This window comes from Podarcis vaucheri (genome assembly GCF_965113315.1).
Source record: "Podarcis vaucheri genome assembly, chromosome: 7".
NCBI classification, from domain to species: domain Eukaryota; kingdom Metazoa; phylum Chordata; class Lepidosauria; order Squamata; family Lacertidae; genus Podarcis; species Podarcis vaucheri.
In genome coordinates this window covers 21,404,383-21,423,419 of record NC_138765.1, presented here as the reverse complement: position 1 = coordinate 21,423,419, position 19,037 = coordinate 21,404,383, and the positions used below count along the sequence as shown (strand labels likewise).

Genomic DNA, 19,037 nt, shown 5'->3' with positions numbered 1-19,037 from the left:
GAAAATCGCTTCTGCGCATGCCCAGACACCGGAAATCATGTCTGCACATGTCCATGGCACCAGAAATCGCTTCTGCCTATGCCCAGATGCCGAAAATTGCTTCTGTGCAGGCACAGTTTTCAGTGTCTGGGCATGTGCAGAAGCAATTTCCGGTGCCACGGACATAGGTAAAGGTAAAGGTACCCCTGCCCGAGCGGGCCAGTCTTGACAGACTCTGGGGTTTGTGCGCCCATCTCACATCTATAGGCCGGGGGCCAGCGCTGTCCGGAGACACTTCCGGGTCACGTGGCCAGCGTGACAAAGCTGCATCTGGCGAGCCAGCGCAGCACACGGAACGCCGTTTACCTTCCCGCTGGTAAGTGGTACCTATTTATCACGGACATTCACAGATGCAATTTCTGGTGTCGCACTGCACCAGTCCGGCCCACAGAGGATCTCCATGAGAGTGATCTGGCCCATGCCCGGTAAGCCTTGCCGACCCCTGCTGTCACATTCCAGCCAGACAAAAACACTCTGCAAGGCCGGGCTGAAGCTGGGGGTAATGTAGGAAGGGGGGAGGGGAGCAGTATGCTGGGGAAAGTCCTGAGGGCCAGATTCAAAGCCCTAGTGGGCCACTTCAGCCTACAGACCAGAGCTTCCACACCTCTGTTCTAGCATGTCAGAAACCCTGTGTTAGATGCTGGGAATACACAAAGCTATCTGAAAACAGAAGACCAGAAACAGTGAACAAAGCATAATACGGTCGTATAATATTTCCTTTTTCCATTCATATCTTGCTGCAAGATATCTAGTGCAATTTCAATGGTCAGTTCAAAGTTATAAAGCTGCCCTTCTATCAAAAAAGAAATGTCCACGCCGCATTATCAAAATAGTTCCATTGTATTTCTCTGGTTACGAAGACAATCTTGGTCCAGCCAATAAAGCTGCTTGGCGCATAAGTACACATTCATCCTTTTTTGCTCTTGACTTTGCAGAAGGAGATGGCCGTCAAGGAGGGTGGAAGAGGAAGCAAATCAGGGGGAATCGGGATCCTTGCAAGCAGCTGGAAGACCAAGAGCATCGCCTGGGGTCGCATTCTGGTAAACCACCACAACCTGCAGAAAAGAACACTCCAAGAGTAAAATCAGCCTTGCTGTGCATTTACTGTGATGCTCAGCTTCTGAATAACAACAACGAAGTTTGGTTCTTGATAAATAAGGGAAGGGCTGTGGGGGGTTGGACTTGGGACCTCCTAGATGCAAAGCAGATGCTGTATCACTGAGCCACAGCCCTTCCACCCACAATTGGGGTGGGTGGAAGACAGAGGTCCTATGGCTGGGTCGGGATGGTATGGGGATGAGGGACCAACTCCCTTCTCTTGAGGGGGCCCAGTTAGTGCCATTGCCTTCCGTTAAGAGTTTGGGTGTAATCCTTGACGCCTCCCTTTCCATGGAGGCGCAAGTTACAGCAACAGCCAAGGCGACATTTTTCCACCTTCGCCGCATCAAGCAGTTGGTCCCTTACCTTTCCCGCCCCGACCTGGCCACAGTGATCCATGCGACAGTCATCTCCAGGCTTGACTACTGTAATTCGCTCTATGCAGGGCTGCCCTTGAAGCTGTCCCAGAAACTCCAGCGGGTACAGAATGCTGCAGCGAGGCTCCTCACGGGGTCTCTGCCATGGGAGCATATTCATCCAGTGCTTTACAAGCTGCACTGGCTCCCGGTGGAGTACAGGGTCAGATTTAAGGTGCTGCTTTTGACCTTTAAAGCCCTTCACGGCCTAGGACCCTCGTACCTATGGGACCGCCTCGCCTGGTATGCCCCACGGAGAGCCTCAAGGTCCATAAATAACAACACCCTAGTGGTCCCAGGCCCTAAGGAAGTTAGATTGGCTTCAACCAGAGCCAGGGCCTTTTCAGCACTGGCCCCAACTTGGTGGAACACTCTGTCTCATGAGACCAGGGCCCTGCAGGATCTGATTTCTTTCTGCAGGGCCTGTAAGACAGAGTTGTTCCGCCTGGCCTTTGGCTTGGAGCCAATTTGATTCCCTCCCCCCCCCCCATTTTCTTTTTTCTTTTCCTTCTCCTGCAATGAGGCTACATTTTAATATTTTAATGTTCCATTATTTTAATGTTGTATTTTATTTTTGTTTTTAAGTTGTAATCATTCATCTTGTTTTTATTATTGCTTGTAAGCCGCTCTGAGCCCGGCCTTGGCTGGGGAGGGCGGGGTATAAATAAAAAATTATTATTATTATTATTATTATTATTATTATTATTATTATTATTAGCACCTAGGGAGGCTGTCAGGATGAGTCTGCTAGCTCAGCCATCAGCTCCATCACTGTTTCAGCTGCCTTCAAAGTAACCATCTGCTGCAGGAAGCCTTTTGCATCCATGGAGGTTCCCCGAGTATTTCAGGATCTTGATGGTGCTGCTAGGTGGTTTTCTAGTCCATAGTGCTGACAGCAAACCAATTCTTTCTAGCTAGATACATCTGTTTCACACTGCAATGGGAGCTTAGGAGCTGTTATGTACTAACCTTGTATCCTAGAACAATAGGCAAGTAGGATCCTAGAATGCAACAACTGATTGGCTTGCAGTAGAAGACCAATCAGGCTCCAGGAAGAAGTTAGTCAGCCTATTAGGCTGGTAGGATTGTAGAATGCAACAACTGATTGGCCTGCAGGAGAAGACCAATCAGGCTCCAGGAGGGAAGCAGAATCAGCCAATCAGACGGGACTCATTGTGTAAATAATGTATATAAAAGCCTGAGGTTTGGGGGGCAATTCAATCACTGTTTTACAAGCTGCAATAAAGAGCATGAAATCACTACAGGACTCTGAGTATATTTCAGGAACAATGAGCTAAGAGTTTTAGAGGCAGACTTCCAGCCTCAACATGGAATATCGTTATTCTACAATACCCCTTATTTTAGGACCCTGTCCCTGAATCCCTGCCTGTTCTGGTTACCAAACCCCACTCTCTTTTCAATGTTACCGTTTCGGTGTAGTTGTCCTGGCAAACAGTCTTGCACCCAAACGCAGCGGTGGAGATAGTGATGCAAAACTCAAGGATGTTGAATACCAGGAGGACAGCCAGGATTCCATACAACATGTTCTGTCGATGAAGCAGAGAGCCCAGCAAAGGGAATTACCCTCCAGCAAGGTGTATGCTTGTCTATAGATGTATTTCAAAGAGTCTCAGACTAGGACCTGGCAGTCCAGGGTTCAAATCCCCACTTGCCACATGCCTTTGGGCAAGTTATCTCTTTCAGCCCAGCCCTTCAACCCCACAAGGTTGTTTAGAGCATGTAGACCACCTCGAGCTCCTTGGAGACCTGAAGGAGCATCTCCACCTCCATCGTTCTGCCCAAACACTGAGGCCCAGCGCCAAGGGCCTTCTGGTGGTTCCCTCCCTCTGAGAAGCCAAGTTACAGGGAACCAGGCAGAAGGCCTTCTCGGTAGTGGCACCCGCCCTGCCCTCCCACCAGATATCAAAGAGAAAAATAACAGCCAAACTTTTAGAAGACATCTGTTTAGGGAAGTTTTTAATGTTTAATAGGTTGTTGTATTTTAGTGTTTTGTTGGAAGCCGCCCAGAGTGGCTGGGGAAACCCAGCCAGATGGGTGGGGTATAAATAAATTATTATTATTATTATTATTATTATTATTATTATTATTATTATTAGTGATCAGGTGGGATACAAGAGCAAAAATAATAATGCACACAGATACCCAGTGCCCCCGGACACCGGGGAGCAGCAGACTAACTTGGCTGCCTAACTTGGCTGCCTACCTCAAGAACCCACAAGGTTTGCAATTGCTTAAGTGTCGCTGGGACAATGCAAAATGCACCAAACGTACGTAATTCCAAGATCAAAGTAATCACTATTCCCCATCTGTTGTGCTGTAGCTATAGGGTGGTGAGCCAGGTTTTTTGAAGCCGCCAGAGGCTCCCAGCCTGGGTGTGTAAACAAATGCATGTGGGGTCCTGTGTGTGCCAAACTGGGTCTTTGACCCGGGCAGTGGCGTAGCGTGGGTTGTCAGCACCCAGGGCAAGGCAAGTAATTTGCGCCCCCTAACCCGTGGATTTGCACCCCCTAACCCGTGGATTTGCGCCCCCTAACCCTAACCCCCAGATGTTGCGCCCAGTGCGGCCGGCCCCCCCTGCACGCTACGCCACTGGACCCTGGTGAAAGAAAGCCTAGTTTCACCTCTGCTAATGATTACGAGAGATTATATTAGTGACACAAATTACTTCCTCTCTTCACGGACAGGACCCTCCAGGAGCTAAGGCACCCTGTTTCACCCAGTTCTGTGTCCCTCCTCCTCCCTTTGCAGGGAGATTGGACAACGTTGGCCATTTATTCAGCATTCACTCAAACTTTGCCTCAAGCAAGTGTTTCCCCACACTTCCCAGTACGTTTATCCATTGCTTTCCTTCTTGCAAAGTATCATCTTTGGAGGAAGTGGGTTTGTGGCCTGTGAACTCTAAATCCACTTTAATGGTACAACCTCAATTGGTTGGGGTGCTCCTGGAATATCGCCCCAAAATAACAACGGTTTGCTAGCGCCCTCAGTATTGGTGAGACCTGCACTTACCCAAGGGAGTATGTGAGTTTTAATGCACTCTGACAGTGTAGTATTGCCTGAATACTCATAATGGCAAAAGTATTCTGCTTCCCGTCCTGGTGTGTAAAATTCCAATTGGAAACAGAGCGACACAATTCCAATGCCGGCTGCCACAGAACTCACCACGTTCATTCCAAGCATGCCTTTCACCTAAAAATGGTGACATATAACATTATTTCATTAAGCCAAGAGTCCCTCAGACATTGTGGTGGGCCGGACTATATTTTTTTTGGGGGGGGGGAGAGAAAAAATTCCTATGCCCCACAATAACCCAGAGATGCATTTTAAATAAAAGCACACAATTCTACTCATGTAAAAACACCAAGCAGGCCCCACAAATAACCCAGAGATGCATTTTAAATAAAAGGACACATTCTACTCATGTAAAAACACGCTGATTCCCGGACCGTCGCGGGCCGGATTTAGAAGGTGATTGGGCTGGATCCAGCCCCCAGGCCTTAGTTTGCCTACCCATGATTTAGGCAGCCACTGGCTCCAGGCTTCAAATTACCCCCTGTACCGTGTCCGTGGGCCGGATTTAAAAGGTGATTGGGCCACATCGGGCCCCTGGGCCTTAGGTTGCATTAATCAATTCTAGCTCTGTTGACCTCTACAATGGTGACAATAGCCCTGAGAGGCTCCAATACTTTGGCCACCTCATGAGAAGAGAAGACTCCCTGGAAAAGACCCTGATGTTGGGAAAGATTGAGGGCACAAGGAGAAGGGGACGACAGAGGGAGAGATGGTTGGACAGTGTTCTCGAAGCTACCAGCATGAGTTTGACCAAACTGCGGGAGGCAGTGGAAGACAGGAGTGCCTGGCCTGCTCTGGTCCATGGGGTCACGAAGAGTCGGACACGACTAAATGACTAAACAACAATCTGCCTGGTATTATATCTCCTCTTATCCAGACTAAACACACCCAACTCCCTCAAAAGACTTGGTTTCCAGACCCTTGATCATCTTGGTTGCCCTCCTCTGCACATGTTCCAGCTTGTCATGTTAGAGGACATTCGGCACAGAAACATGTGTGTATACCTTTAAGAAGTTTCTGGGATTAATTGGCTGCAGCTGGCCATTGCTATAAAGGGAAAAAGCTGAGTTTTGTAGCCTGCCTACAGGAATAACACCCACCAGAGTTTGTGTTTATTGTTTAGTAATAAAGTCTTTGTTTTAGTTTGGGTTTTTACACCTATGTCTCCTGGAGTCACTCTGTCCTCTGCCACCGGCTGGAAATCCCCCTCCAACATGTCATTATCCTTCTTAAATTGTGGCGCCCAGAACAGGACACAGATGGGGCTTCTGGGGACATCCTATGGTGTTGCAATACACTGATACAGAACCCCACCCCTTGAGTTTCACATGAGGTGGGGAGGGCAGGTTCCATTGTGGGACAATAGCACCCATTTAAGCTTTGGACTTATATGGGTAAATATCCTTTGCTTTGGAAATATCCCACAATATTTTTTTAAAAAAAAATGTTAAAAACTATCAGATTCTAACCAGCTACAGCTGACCAGCTATGAGTTGTCTGAGATCGGGGCAGGATTTCTTTTTTTAAGTGTGTAGTTGAACCCAAAATATGGAGTAGAGGGAAATCATTGTTTGCGATCGAAAAGCTGACAATGTCCTAATATCTTCATCTTTATGCACATTCTCCTAATAAATGCATTTTCGTAAACACTGGGTGGTTGGAGAAGTGCATTGCAACATTCAACTAAGTGCAGATCTACAAGGATATCTGTAGCTTTCAAATGCATATCATTTCAGAAAGTGCCGATTTTATACATTCAGCTTTTGGTGCATACTGAATCAAATTTCCCCTCTGTTTCTAATGTTGTGTCAATCCAGTCTGACGCTTGGCCTGAGCCAAGATCCTAAACCTCATAAAGTAATCCACAGAACTTCCTCAGGAAAAATGCATGAGGTTGGGCATGATAGCTTCAGACCAGGAACTCCAGGAGGGAGCCTTAAATGGCAAGCAGAAGATGTCACCAACTGTGTGCTTCACCTCCCGTCATGTCACACAGATGTGTGTGCCCGAAAACAAATTAGTTACCATTGGCACTTTGGGGTTCCTGGCAGCTGCCACAGACAGAGATCCTGAAATGGTGTACTGTAAGAGATGGGAGAGGACGACAGAAACAATGAACAAGATTACAAGGCATTTTCTCATATGTAGGAAGAAAGTTGAATGCAAACCACAGTTTCCCAGTCTTAGTGTAACACACTAATCACTGTGGCAGGGAGGCTCTTGTAGTTTGCTGTTCCCCACTGTGGGCCTTTTCCAATCTCTCTCTGCCTCTAACTCAGCACACTTCCTTACATGGCAGGCATCAATAGTTGGTATCAAGGGTTGGCAAGTTCAGGCATCTTCCAAGAGCTCTTATCTTAGCAGGGGTCATGTCAGAACAAGGCCCCTGGACCTCCTCCTCCTCACCACTGCTGCATCCAGCTACCTGTCACATTGGACCAAACAACAGAGAGTGGGGGAGGGTGGAGCACCAGATGCCACTGCCTGCTTCTTCACTGGGTCCCTGCCTAGAAAGCAAGATGTAAGTAACCAAACAAACCCCTGTGTTGCAAAGAGAACATCAGCAATGTCTAGGCAACACAATGACCATGTACATAGGCATTAGTCAATCTTTTATAGAATTCCTTCAAACCATAGCAAGTCCAAAATGAAATCTTTAGTCTCAAACTCTCTGAAAACCTTTAAATGAAGTGAAGAACAGTGATTCCGGATACTGACTACTGTTTTGTAGAATTCTTCGTCAGCATGGTGGGAAGATATAGAATCGCTTCATAAACCCAACTTATTTCGAATGAATATGTAAATGAAAATATCAAATGCTGTGGAACAGTGTTCCTGTAATAATGTAGTCACTGATATTTTCATCTCTGCCTTACTCTCGGGTGAATCCTGAAGGAACTGTTTTGTTTTTTTAGGTTGCTGGGGAGGTTTAACACACAGAGATATTATATGTAGAATTACCAAGATTCCAGCCCAGAGTGGATGTTCTATAGGATTGTAAGATCCTCTGTGATCGCCCATTAGGTTAAACACAACTCCAAATACAATGTGCATGATTCCAAGGAGGATCTGTGTGATCTGCAAAGAAAACATAAAACCAGGTTTTAGCATCACCACACTTTCAACCCACAGAACAAATAAAGATCACTTCAGATCCATGTTTTTCTGGCATGAATGCCTTCTCCAAGGGGTGCAGAAGAGGCGTGAATCTTCTTCTTCTTTGTGAATGCTACCTGCTTGTCTGTCCATAGGAGTTAATCAGCACTATGGGGATGAATAATTAACCTACAGGGTGCCTATAAACATCAGTGGACTCCAGCAATATCCTTATAATCATCACATATCTACAACTGAGAGCTTCCAAGGGCCAAACCAGAGGCAGCCCACAGAGGAAGCTGCAACAATAACAAGCCATGGAAGATGAGAGGCAGCCGGGAGCTGAATTTTAGCATTGCACAGGGCGACACTGAAATTTTAAAGGCCAAAGTTTGCCACTGGATAAACTTAACATAACGTGTAAGGTAGTCCTGAGTCTTTGGAACAAAACAAAAATGCTCAAAGGAGCCACCTACAGCTCATGGCCAGAGAAAGCAGGACCGAAGTCTGCAATCCTCAATGCACTTACTTGGGAGGAAGTCCCTCTGAACTCAGTCTGAGGAGACATGCAGTAGATTTTTTGGACTTCCTAGTGGTTACAGTTCAAACATCAGACAGGGGAAGGCAAATAAACAGGCTCACGGGGACAGCTCTGGGGTGTGGTGGTTGGTAGGTGGTTGGTAGGGCAGAAGGTGGAAAGCCCACCGCAGGTGAAGGCAGGATCACAGAATCATAGAGTTGGAAGGGAGCCTGAAAGTACCGTAATCTATTCCAACCTTGCACAGAGCCAATGGCAGGCAGAGCCAACTCATTCTAGATTGGGTTTTTAGGGGGTATCCTAAACCCTTAAAATGTCACAAGTTGGTTACTAAGACACACAGTTTGCCAGTCCACTGTCCATCAGACCTTGTGGAGGGCCGGACTATATTTTTTTTTTTGGGGGGGGGGGATGAACGAATTCCTATGCCCCACAAATTACCCAGAGATGCATTTTAAATAAAAGCACACATTCTACTCATGTAAAACCACCAGACAGGCCCCACAAATAACCCAGAGATGCATTTTAAATCAAAGGACACATTCTACTCATGTAAAAACATGCTGATTCCCGGACCGTCATGGGCCGGATTTAGAAGGTGATTGGGCTGGATCCAGCCCCCGGGCCTTAGTTCGCCTACCCATGATTTAGGCAGCCACTGGCTCCAGGCTTCAAATTACCCCCTGTACTGATGTTGGCCTTGAAGATGGGGGGAGTGGTGGAGATGCAAATTTCCAATCATGCAGGGTCACCCTTGGCAGCAGCTGCCCCCAAGCCAAAAAGGGAGGGAAGCGTTTGGTGGCTGTGTGAAGCAAAAGACAGGGAGATGAGGAGGGAATTTCTGCTAAGAAACGGGAGCAGAGGGCTGAGCGCTCTCACAAGCCTTGCCAAGTTAGGCACAGGACTGCCCCAGACATTGTCTGAATTGCTGGGGCAGTTACTGAGGTCACAGGTCCACTATAAACCCACGAGTGTTTGACCTAAGTTTGACCCCTGCCTGTCCTTCAGTATTTTTAAGCTTCATTAAGTCCTTTGTGGACAGTCGTCAGTTGTAACTGTGGTCATAGCATGACCTTTTAACGAAATGTACCAGGGTCAGGGCAGAATTATTATTATTATTATTACTATTATTATTAAAAGCAACATATACAGCAACTGCAGTGGAGCACCTTTCCAGCCCATTTCTCAGACTCAGGTTCTCGATTGACTCGTCACATGGAAGGATTATTCGTTCCATGTGAAGCACCATACATTTGAAGCCAAGTTGAAGAATGCAGGGAATTATAGTTCTGTGACAGTGTTCAAAGCTCCCATTGTTCTAGGCACATTCCGTGACATGGAATTTCATTAGCATGAGCAGTTTCTGAGCTCTGGGCACAGTACCATGCCTAAGATATCGGATTAAAACTGCAGAGTGGAAGGAAAGAAGGAGCTTTTTCTGCCTCCCCACTTCCAGTTACTCTCTGAAAACTGGGGAAGAGACCCTCTTAAGAATATCAGGGGAGTGGGAAGAAGGGGAAGGACTAGACCATGTGAAAAAGGAGCACAACATTTTAGCTGCAGTTCATCTTCGGCTTTGAATTCTTGTTATAAAAAAGTGCACCTAGGCATTTCATTGTTGCGCCCATAACCTAGGTTTAAGGTGCCATTTAGCTCCTAGCTTTCATATCTCAGTTTCTAACGCTGTTCTGTGAGAGGTAAATTACATTTCTCAGGATTTTTTTTTTTGGGGGGGGGAGAGCAATGACACTAGTGGAAGCCAGTGCAGGGACTCCCACTAATACAATGGGGTTTTCTCCTGCCCACTCACCCTCCACATCCCCCATTGGCTCTAAGGGTTCTGGAAAAACCCCTAAAATAGTGTGCAAGGGAAGGCAAGGGGAGATTGTTCTGAAATGAGATGATGATGATGATGATGATGATGATGATGATGATGGTGATGATTTATTTATATCCCGCCCATCTGACTGGGCTTCCCCAGCCACTCTGGGCAGCTTCCAACAAAATATCAAAATGCAGTAATGCAGCAGATTGGGAAGAGTGCAGTGATGCATTGTCCCATAAATGCACGATGCGTATTTAACCACATAGACCAAATAGTGCCACATCTCTGCGTTTAAGCAGGGGTGGGGCTATTCATGTATGCCTCAACTGCAGCAAGGATTTTAATAGCAAGAGAATGGGAAAGCAACATCATCCCCTCAAAGATCAAATGGCAAGCCAAATGGATAGAGTACTTACAATTAGCAAGGAGAACGGGCTCAGTAAGAGGAAACACAATACAAGAAGTAAATAAGGGTTGGTTTATAATCAAGGAATATCTCAAAGGGTACTGCAATAGTAAAAGTTTTCTGGCAGATATTGAATGAGCCTTGTAATACAAAGTGCATGTTGGATAAAGTTAAATTAAGTTAACGAAAAACAACGTTGCATAACTGTGTAAAGAATAGTTTATTTGAAAACTAGTACAATGGGTATAGGCGGAAGTTTCCTTTCTTTGCTGACTGAAATATTACTATGTTTTTTTACTCTATTCATACTTTTATTCTTCTTTCTTTTCTTTTTCTTTTTCTTTTTCTTTCTCTCCCTCTCTTTTTCTTTTTTGCTTTATTTTTGTTCTTTTGTATGTATACTCTCAATAATTTCTACGTTTGTTTGCTGGTATTCCATGTATTTTACGACTCTGCTTGTTCAATATTTTTTATTTATTTATTTATTTTTAAAAATCAGGAGTGGGGAACCCTATAAACTTTTGTGTCGCCTCAGGATTAATGTGCCTAAGGAAGGCTTATGTCAAAAAACGATATCTTTTTTCTTTTTAATGTTCATGTAGGTTGTAGTCCTATCCCCATTTACCCGTGAGCATGTCATGTGGAACTCAGCAGACGTTAATTTTTGTTAATAATCTTTGTTAATAACTGCATAAAAAGTAGCATAAACACAGCTGTAGCTTAAGTTTTATAACTATGTAAGAAAAGACAAGTATATGTTGTTGTTTTTGTGTGTGTGTGTGTGTGTGTGTGTGTGTGTTTGAAATTTCAACTCTATGAGATATATTATACATCTGTACAGTCATACCTCGGGTTGCAGACGCTTCAGGTTGTGTTTTTTGGGGTTGCGGACCACCGAAACCCGGAAGTACTGAAATGGGTTACTTCCGGGTTTCAGTGGTCACACATGCGCAAAAGCGCTAAATCACGCTTTGCGCATACACAGAAGCACCGAATCGCAACCCAGGCGTGCGCAGACGCGGGTTGTGACTGCTGTGGGTTGCGAACGTCCACTGTAATGTATTGTAAGACTATTAATAAAGCTTGTTACATTGCACAAAAAAAAAATAGAACTCAACATACGTTTGTGTAGACAGCAACTCATACAACAACAGCAGGACTTCTGATATGGCATGCGGAAGGAAGTGCCAAAGGAGGCAGGCAGGCAGGCAGTCATGAGCTAGCCACTGGATATTCAAATATGATCTCCCCCCCCCCCCCCCGCTATATTCTGTACTCACCCCCAGTGCCAATGGCTCACCCCGATAAAACTTCTTCACTGATTTTGGCACAGAAGCATCAAACTCATCCCTCGAGGAGGGCCATGGTGGCGCAGTCAGAATTGAATCCATGATGGTGTTTGAGGAGTGGGCTTCTGTAGACTTTCAAAACAGCAACTGTGTCAGGAAGAGGAGATCAAAAGGGAGAAGGAGAAAATAAGAGAGGGAGAGCGGGGAGTGAATTGTTGCCCCCTTTTGGAATAATAATAATAATAATAATAATAATAATAATAATAATAATAATAACAACAACAACAACAACAACCTGCAGGGTGGCTTTCTTTCTCCCTATAATGGAGAGCAGTGATAACAAGAGCACCAACTGAACTCGGCACTCTCCTCCCAAGCAAACTTGGGAGTCCAAACTGCCCATCCTCCTTCTGCTCTTAATTCTCAAAAACAGGATATTCATTCTGCTTGGGGTGAGGGCAGGAGATGCTGAATGATAAAGGCTTTGTGATATTGCAGATTTGGAATTCTCCCATTCTGTTTCCAGGCACCTGCATTGCTCTGACTTGGATGCAATCCTGCACACCAGAAGCTGGAGTAAAGCAAGCTGATGTTTAAGTTCTCTGGGATCCAAAATGAAGATGCAAACAGGGCGGGCAGAGACTCCTCTTGGCAAAACCACCCACCTGCCTCCCCTGCAGCCAAGGCACTGTTTTGCCAACCCTGACAATGCTGACACACACACACACCCCTCAAGCTGATCCCATACCTCTTTCTGGATTGCACCCAGGGGCACCAGTTGTGTCATAGGACACCAGGAATGCTGTAATCAGTGGCCAAGTGGGCTGCTGGTTAGCTAGCAGGACTGAACCTGAAGAAGAAGAAGGGGGAAAAGGGAAGTGAAAGGGAGCCCAGAGTAACATTTCCCCTAGCACGAGACAAAAGAACTATACAGCAGCTCACATCCAGAAACTTGCAATTCTTGGAAATGAAAAGCTCCATCAAAGGCAGCAATTCTTAGAAATGAAAAGGTCCATTGAGGGCAACCAGTTTTGGCCCCTTATCTTCTGCCTGCCAGCCCCACAGCTTGACTGAAGCTGGTGGCACAGTCCTATGGGTGCCTACTCAAAAGTAAGTCCCAAGTGAGCCCCTTGGAGCTTACAGACCAGATCCGGACAGATGTTGAGCAATAGTGCAGATTTTGCTGAGTTCAGGTTTCACAGAATATAATCATAGAATCTCTAGTCCAACCCTTTGCAATGAAGGAATCTCAGCTAAAGCATCCAGGAGAGATGGCTTTCCAACTTCTGCTGGTTGGAAGGAGAGTCCACCATCTCTTGTGGGAGTCTGTTCCACTGTCGAACAGCTCTTAATGTCAAAAAGTGCAAGGGGGGTGGTAGCTGGGTTCACTTGCCCTGGGCTTTGGAGGGCCAGGCCACCTGTGAGTTTATAACTTTATTCTAGCAAGACTCCCCCACCCACCCACCTCAGGCCTCACACAAGCTCTACACAGGCCTAGCACTGGATTGAAAATGGCTCTTGTTTATTGAAGCAAACATATCCTCATGGGACATGGGCAGACACTGGCTTTTTCTCCTGTTTAACTATCCCAGCTGCATCACATTAAGATGCAACACTCTTTTCGCTGCTCCAGTTCATTGAAACAGTAACTTCTAAAAGGGTCTCCCTTATTTTGCAGGATTTGCCACCCACCCACAGCATTTTGCGTCATTCATTCTGGTTTTTGTCAGTTGTGGGAAGGAGAAACGGTCTTAGGGACTCCGAGGTCCTGTTCCACAGCTGCAGGAAATGTGAGAGAACCCACCCTTCTGGTTTCAGCTGTTATTGGCAGCACATCACCCAGTCTCCCTCTCTCTCTCTCTCTCTCTCTCTGTGTGTGTGTGTGTGTGTGTGTGTGTGTGTGTGAGAGAGAGAGAGAGAGAGAGAGAGAGAGAGAGAGAGAGAGAGCCAACAGAACTAGAAGCTTCTTCCTCTTTACCCGGAAAAGAACAATGTGTAAAATTACTGCGAAGGTTAATTTGTGCACAACACTATATTCGGGACTCTTGTGTAATTTGGGCTTACATAGCATCAATCCCAAAATGTGGCCAGCTGTGTGTCATGTTGCAACCAACTTTCCATTAGAAATGCAGAACTGAAACCAGGGACATGGGGTCGGGGGGAGAGAAGCAAGTTTGGGAGGCAAAGCAAAAATTGGTCCGATTGTGGCAGAGCCATCTGCTTTGCATAGAATCATAGATCTGTAGAGTTGGAAGGGACCCAGGATCATCTAGTCCAACCCCCTGCAATATGTGCAGAATGTCCTGGGTTCAATCCTTGGCCGCTCCATGTAAGGCTGAGAGACCCCTGTCGGAAACCCTTGAGAACCACTGGCAGTCTCTTCTGGTCTCTGCTCATCTGACTCAATATAAGGCAGTTATAAGAAGAGGCTGTTGTATTGGGCCAATGGCCTATCCGGTCCAGCATCCTGCTCTTGCAGTGGCCAACCAGGTGGGAGCAGGATTCAAGCACGAGAGCACTTCGCCCTCCTGTGGTTTCCAGCCACAAGTATTCAGAAACTTTGCCACCTCCAGCTATAGCCATTGTGGTCAGTAGCCATTGATAGAGCTCTCCCTCCACAAATTTCCCCCCTGCAAGAATGTTACTTGCCCACAAGTGGAAAGAAGCAGGTCTCCCAGTAAAGGAAGAATGGATACAAAAACTTATGGAATATGCAGAAATGGCAAAAACCTACTGGAAGAATAAGAAATCAAGATAACAAATTGTTTATAAAAGAATGGAAATGGCTTATTGAATATTTACAGATAAATTGTAAACAGATAAAAACATTAGCAGGGTTATTGTAATATCCTGTAGTTTTATAAGACTATCTATTTATAGTAGATAATTAAATGAGCGAGTTAAATGAATTTGGATATGCAGAAGACATTAAGAAATAAATTTAAGGAACCGCAGAAAGAGGGGGAGGGAAGTCAAATTTTGAAATGTTAAATTGATTGTAAAATTAATGAAATGTACAAATTTGAAAAGTATAAATAAAAACTTTTTTTACAAGAAAGAATTTTCCCTCTGTTCCTGGGAGTCATCCCACTGGTCCTTGTAGCTGAGGAAAGGGGCAACTGCTCCTGTCTGCCCCCCCCCAGGTGCTGCTGGACTAGAACCTCCATCCCACCTGACCAATGAGCATGTTGCCTGGGACTGGGGAGAGCTGGAGTCCAGCAACAGGTGAGCCTGAAAAATGGGGCTAGTGAGAACTGCCTTGGTGCTCACTGCAAGTTACTTGCCAGGTAGAGTCTGCAGGCAGCTGGAGGAGAAGGAGAGGACACTGGAGGAAGAAAGAGCTCTTCCCATCCTTCTTACTCCCTGAAAAACTGAACAAACCTGCCACACCTAGAAACTGGGTGTTGAGGGTGCAGCTGAATGGGGCACAGCTGTGGGCCAGCTGAGGAAGTACCATCCACCTTCGGACTGCCCATAAAAATGCAAGTCAAGGGTGAGAGCGAAAGGTGATGCCCGCTGTTTCCAGTAGCAACTCTCATTGTGAGACTTGTGGGTGAGCTGAGAGCTTGTTTGGAGCCTGAGTGAGAACCCAGAGGCCGAGAAAGAGGATGAATATATGTTAGCAACTTGCCGATCAGAAGGTCGGCCGTTCGAATCCCTGTGACGGGGTGAGCTCCCGTTGCTGGGTCCCTCTTCCTGCCAACCTAGCAGTTCAAAAGCACCTCAAAGTGCAGGTAGATAAATAGGTACCGTTCCGGCGGGAAGGTAAACGGCATTTCCGTGTGCTGCTCTGGTTCGCCAGAAGCGGCTTAGTCATGCTGGCCACATGACCCGGAAGCTGTACGCCGGCTCCCTAGGCCAATAAAGCGAGATGAGCGCCGCAACCCCAGAGTCGGCCACGACTGGACTTAATCGCCAGGGGTCCCTTTACCTTTACCTTCATACGTAACTGCATTTTTGTAATATCTTAAGTTGTCTGTTGCTGCTTCCGTTTTCTGTACATCGCTTATAGGTATATTTTTTACTAAATTAAGTGGCATAGAAATGGATTGTTTGATGGTCTTCAGCCTTGAGAGCTCAGTTAGTAGAGCATGGTGCTGATGACACCAAGGTTGGAGGTTCGAGCCCCATATGGGACAAACTGCATATTCCTGTATTTCAGGGGATTGGACTAATTGATCCTCTGGGCCCCTTCCAACTCTACAATTCTATGATTATTTGTTCAGTCAACTCCTGGAGGGCCACAAGTCAATCACCTCTGTTGGGAAGGGGGAAAAGTTGCCATCAAAGACAACTGCATCTGCAGGACTAGCAAGGAGTGGGTGATTCCCATCATCCCTGGCCATTCCTGTTCTTGGCATCTATCTGTCTCGGGAGACAATGGAAGGGTGTACCTTTGAGGATAAAGCTGGAGAGTTACAACGCCTGCTGTGGCTGTAGAGACCAAAACAGGAGAGACCTATTTCATTGCAGGCGAGGCAGATGAAGGTGTCCAATTCTGCTGCTACAAGCGCACCATGGCCTTCTGCACTCCTCCCAGCCGTTGTTCCTCTGCTGTGGATACATGACCTGAATGTCTCCACTCCCAGTCCTACCCCTGGTCTAATGATTTATCACAGCGATGGGGTAAAAATGAAGAGGGGGCGGGGAGAAGCCGACGAATCGCAAACCAACAAAACTAGGGTTAAGGTCAAAGTCACAGGGGCCAGAACAAAAAGTTGGCAACTGTGTTGGTCGTCCTGGTAACTGGGAGGCCAGAGATTTCCCCCTGGCAAGGCTAAGTGTAGAAACGGGCACGAGGAGAGATGCTGGCCTCGTTTTTCCCTCCGGCTGGTGGGAGGATTCAGACGGGAGAAGGGAAATCGGGGATGGGTTTACCCACCCTCAGCCCTGCCGCCAGCTGCAAAGCCGACTCACCGCTCCGCAAGCCCCCACCCGCTTTGCACGCACCTCCCAGCTCTCCTCTGAGCCGGACCCCACCGGAGAACGAGGGCGATTGACAGAAGAGAGGTCTGATCTGCTTCCCCGCCCGCGACGCCCATGATCAAGCACACGTCACGCGGGCGGAGGACTCGGAGAGCAACAGCGCAAGAGCTGCGGCTGCTACTCTTCTGCCAGCACATTCCTCCTGGCAAGTGGGCATTATTATTAACCGATTCGTTGCCGGAAGAAATCGTAGGCGGCATCGTAAATCGGGAGCTGGTCAGGAGGTGGAGGGTGGGAGGGAAATCCCGATGCAAGGATTAGGACGACCCCTGCGCAATTTGAGGCAGGTCGCAGCAAAAGTTGCCGGCTCCCACATGCCCAACGACAGCAGCAGCAACGGCCCCACCGCCCCACTGAAAACTAAGCAGCTCAAAAGAGGAGATGGGTGGTGGGACGAAACTGGCTTTCTGCGTGGGAGAACTCTGAACGGAGTTTTGCAAACGAACCGGTTCTAAGGGTACCGTTTACATTAGCAGCTTAAAAGGTCGTGGACCCCCTGCTTCTGTTTAAAAAACTGCATTTGCACGGTGTTATTCACATCACAGAGGGGGTGTGGGGATGGCTTCACCCAGTGGCGTAGCGTGGGGGGTGCCAGGGGTGCCAGCCGCACCGGGCGCAACATCTGGGGGGGCGCGAGTCCAGAGGGAAGGGACAAGTTTCTTCCTCCGCCGGGCTCCCCGCCGCCACCGCCAGCCTTGCGCCCTAGCGCGCGCGCCCCCCGCCGTCGCTGTGGCTGCGCTCCGCTCACTGCTCGCAGGAGGAGCAGCCGCTGCAGCAGCGCCGACGCCGCCACCGACGCCTGGCCGGGCACGGGCAGCCTCTGCACCCTGCCGCCGCCGCCATCCCCTCGGCCCAGCCACAGGCGGCAGCTGCTTCTGCCTCCATCCTCCTCCGGGCAAGCAGCGTTGTTTGCGCGGCAGCGCCAGCGGCAACTCGCAGGTTTGGGGTTGGGGGGCGCAAATTACTTGCCTTGCCCCGGGTTAGGGGGCGCAAATTACTTGCGTTGCCCCGGGTGCTGACAACTCACGCTACGCCGCTGGCTTCACCCGAAGAGTGACTAGTGGGGTGCCACAGGGTTCTGTCTTGGGCCCGGTCTTATTCAACATCTTTATCAACGACTTGGATGATGGACTCAAGGGCATCCTGATCAAATTTGCAGATGACACCAAACTGGGAGGGGTGGCTAACACCCCAGAGGACAGGATCACACTTAAAAACGACCTTGACAGATTAGAAAACTGGGCCAAAACAAACAAGATGAATTTTAACAGGGAGAAATGTAAAATATTGCACTTGGGCAAAAAAAATGAGAGGCACAAATACAAGATGGGGGACACCTGGCTTGAGAGCAGTACATGTGAAAAGGATCTAGGAGTCTTGGTTGACCACAAACTTGACATGAGCCAACAGTGTGACGTGGCAGCTAAAAAAGCCAATGCAATTCTGGGCTGCATCAATAGGAGTATAGCATCTAGATCAAGGGAAGTAATAGTGCCACTGTATTCTGCTCTGGTCAGACCTCACCTGGAGTACTGTGTCCAGTTCTGGGCACCACAATTCAAGAAGGACACTGACAAACTGGAACGTGTCCAGAGGAGGGCAACCAAAATGGTCAAAGGCCTGGAAACGATGCCTTATGAGGAACGGCTAAGGGAGCTGGGCATGTTTAGCCTGGAGAAGAGGAGGTTAAGGGGTGATATGATAGCCATGTTCAAATATATAAAAGGATGTCACATAGAGGAGGGAGAAAGGTTGTTTTCTGCTGCTTCAGAGAAGCGGACACGGAGCAATGGATCCAAACTACAAGAAAGAAGATTCCACCTAAACATTAGGAAGAACTTCCTGACAGTAAGAGCTGTTCGACAGTGGAATTTGCTGCCAAGGAGTGTGGTGGAGTCTCCTCCTTTGGAGGTCTTTAAGCAGAGGCTTGACAACCATATGTCAGGAGTGCTCTGATGGTGTTTCCTGCTTGGCAGGGGGTTGGACTCGATGGCCCTTGTGGTCTCTTCCAACTCTATGATTCTAGGACCCGTGTGACCTTTTTGGATTCTGGGGCCAGCAATGCCCACCTCACCCCCAAAAAACTCCTTTTCATGAAGCTGTCTGCCCCTGACTCAAATGTCATTCTTAGAAAGTGTTCACATCACAGTTTACTCCATATCCAGTTTCCTAGTCAGACTGATGTTTTGAGGTGGAGGGAGGGGGGGAGAGAGAGACAGGATCAGACAGAAGTCTTTGTGAAGAAACTACA

The 19,037-nt window shown here is 47.4% G+C and overlaps 1 protein-coding gene across 1 annotated transcript in view; it reads right to left on the bottom strand.

Annotated features, from left to right (window-relative positions):
* Positions 1 to 727: 727 nt before the first annotated feature.
* Positions 728 to 19,037, bottom strand: part of LOC309537654 (uncharacterized protein) — a 28,771-nt gene continuing 10,461 nt past the window's right edge. Inside the window, exons 7-12 of the mRNA XM_082232545.1 lie at positions 11,792 to 11,932; positions 7,608 to 7,724; positions 6,672 to 6,728; positions 4,584 to 4,763; positions 2,981 to 3,100; positions 728 to 1,094 (exon numbers count right to left, since the gene is read on the bottom strand). Of these exons, the coding sequence (XP_082088671.1) occupies positions 1,014 to 1,094; positions 2,981 to 3,100; positions 4,584 to 4,763; positions 6,672 to 6,728; positions 7,608 to 7,724; positions 11,792 to 11,932 (696 nt within the window). The 3' untranslated portion in view covers positions 728 to 1,013. The remainder of the gene's footprint in view (positions 1,095 to 2,980; positions 3,101 to 4,583; positions 4,764 to 6,671; positions 6,729 to 7,607; positions 7,725 to 11,791; positions 11,933 to 19,037) is intronic.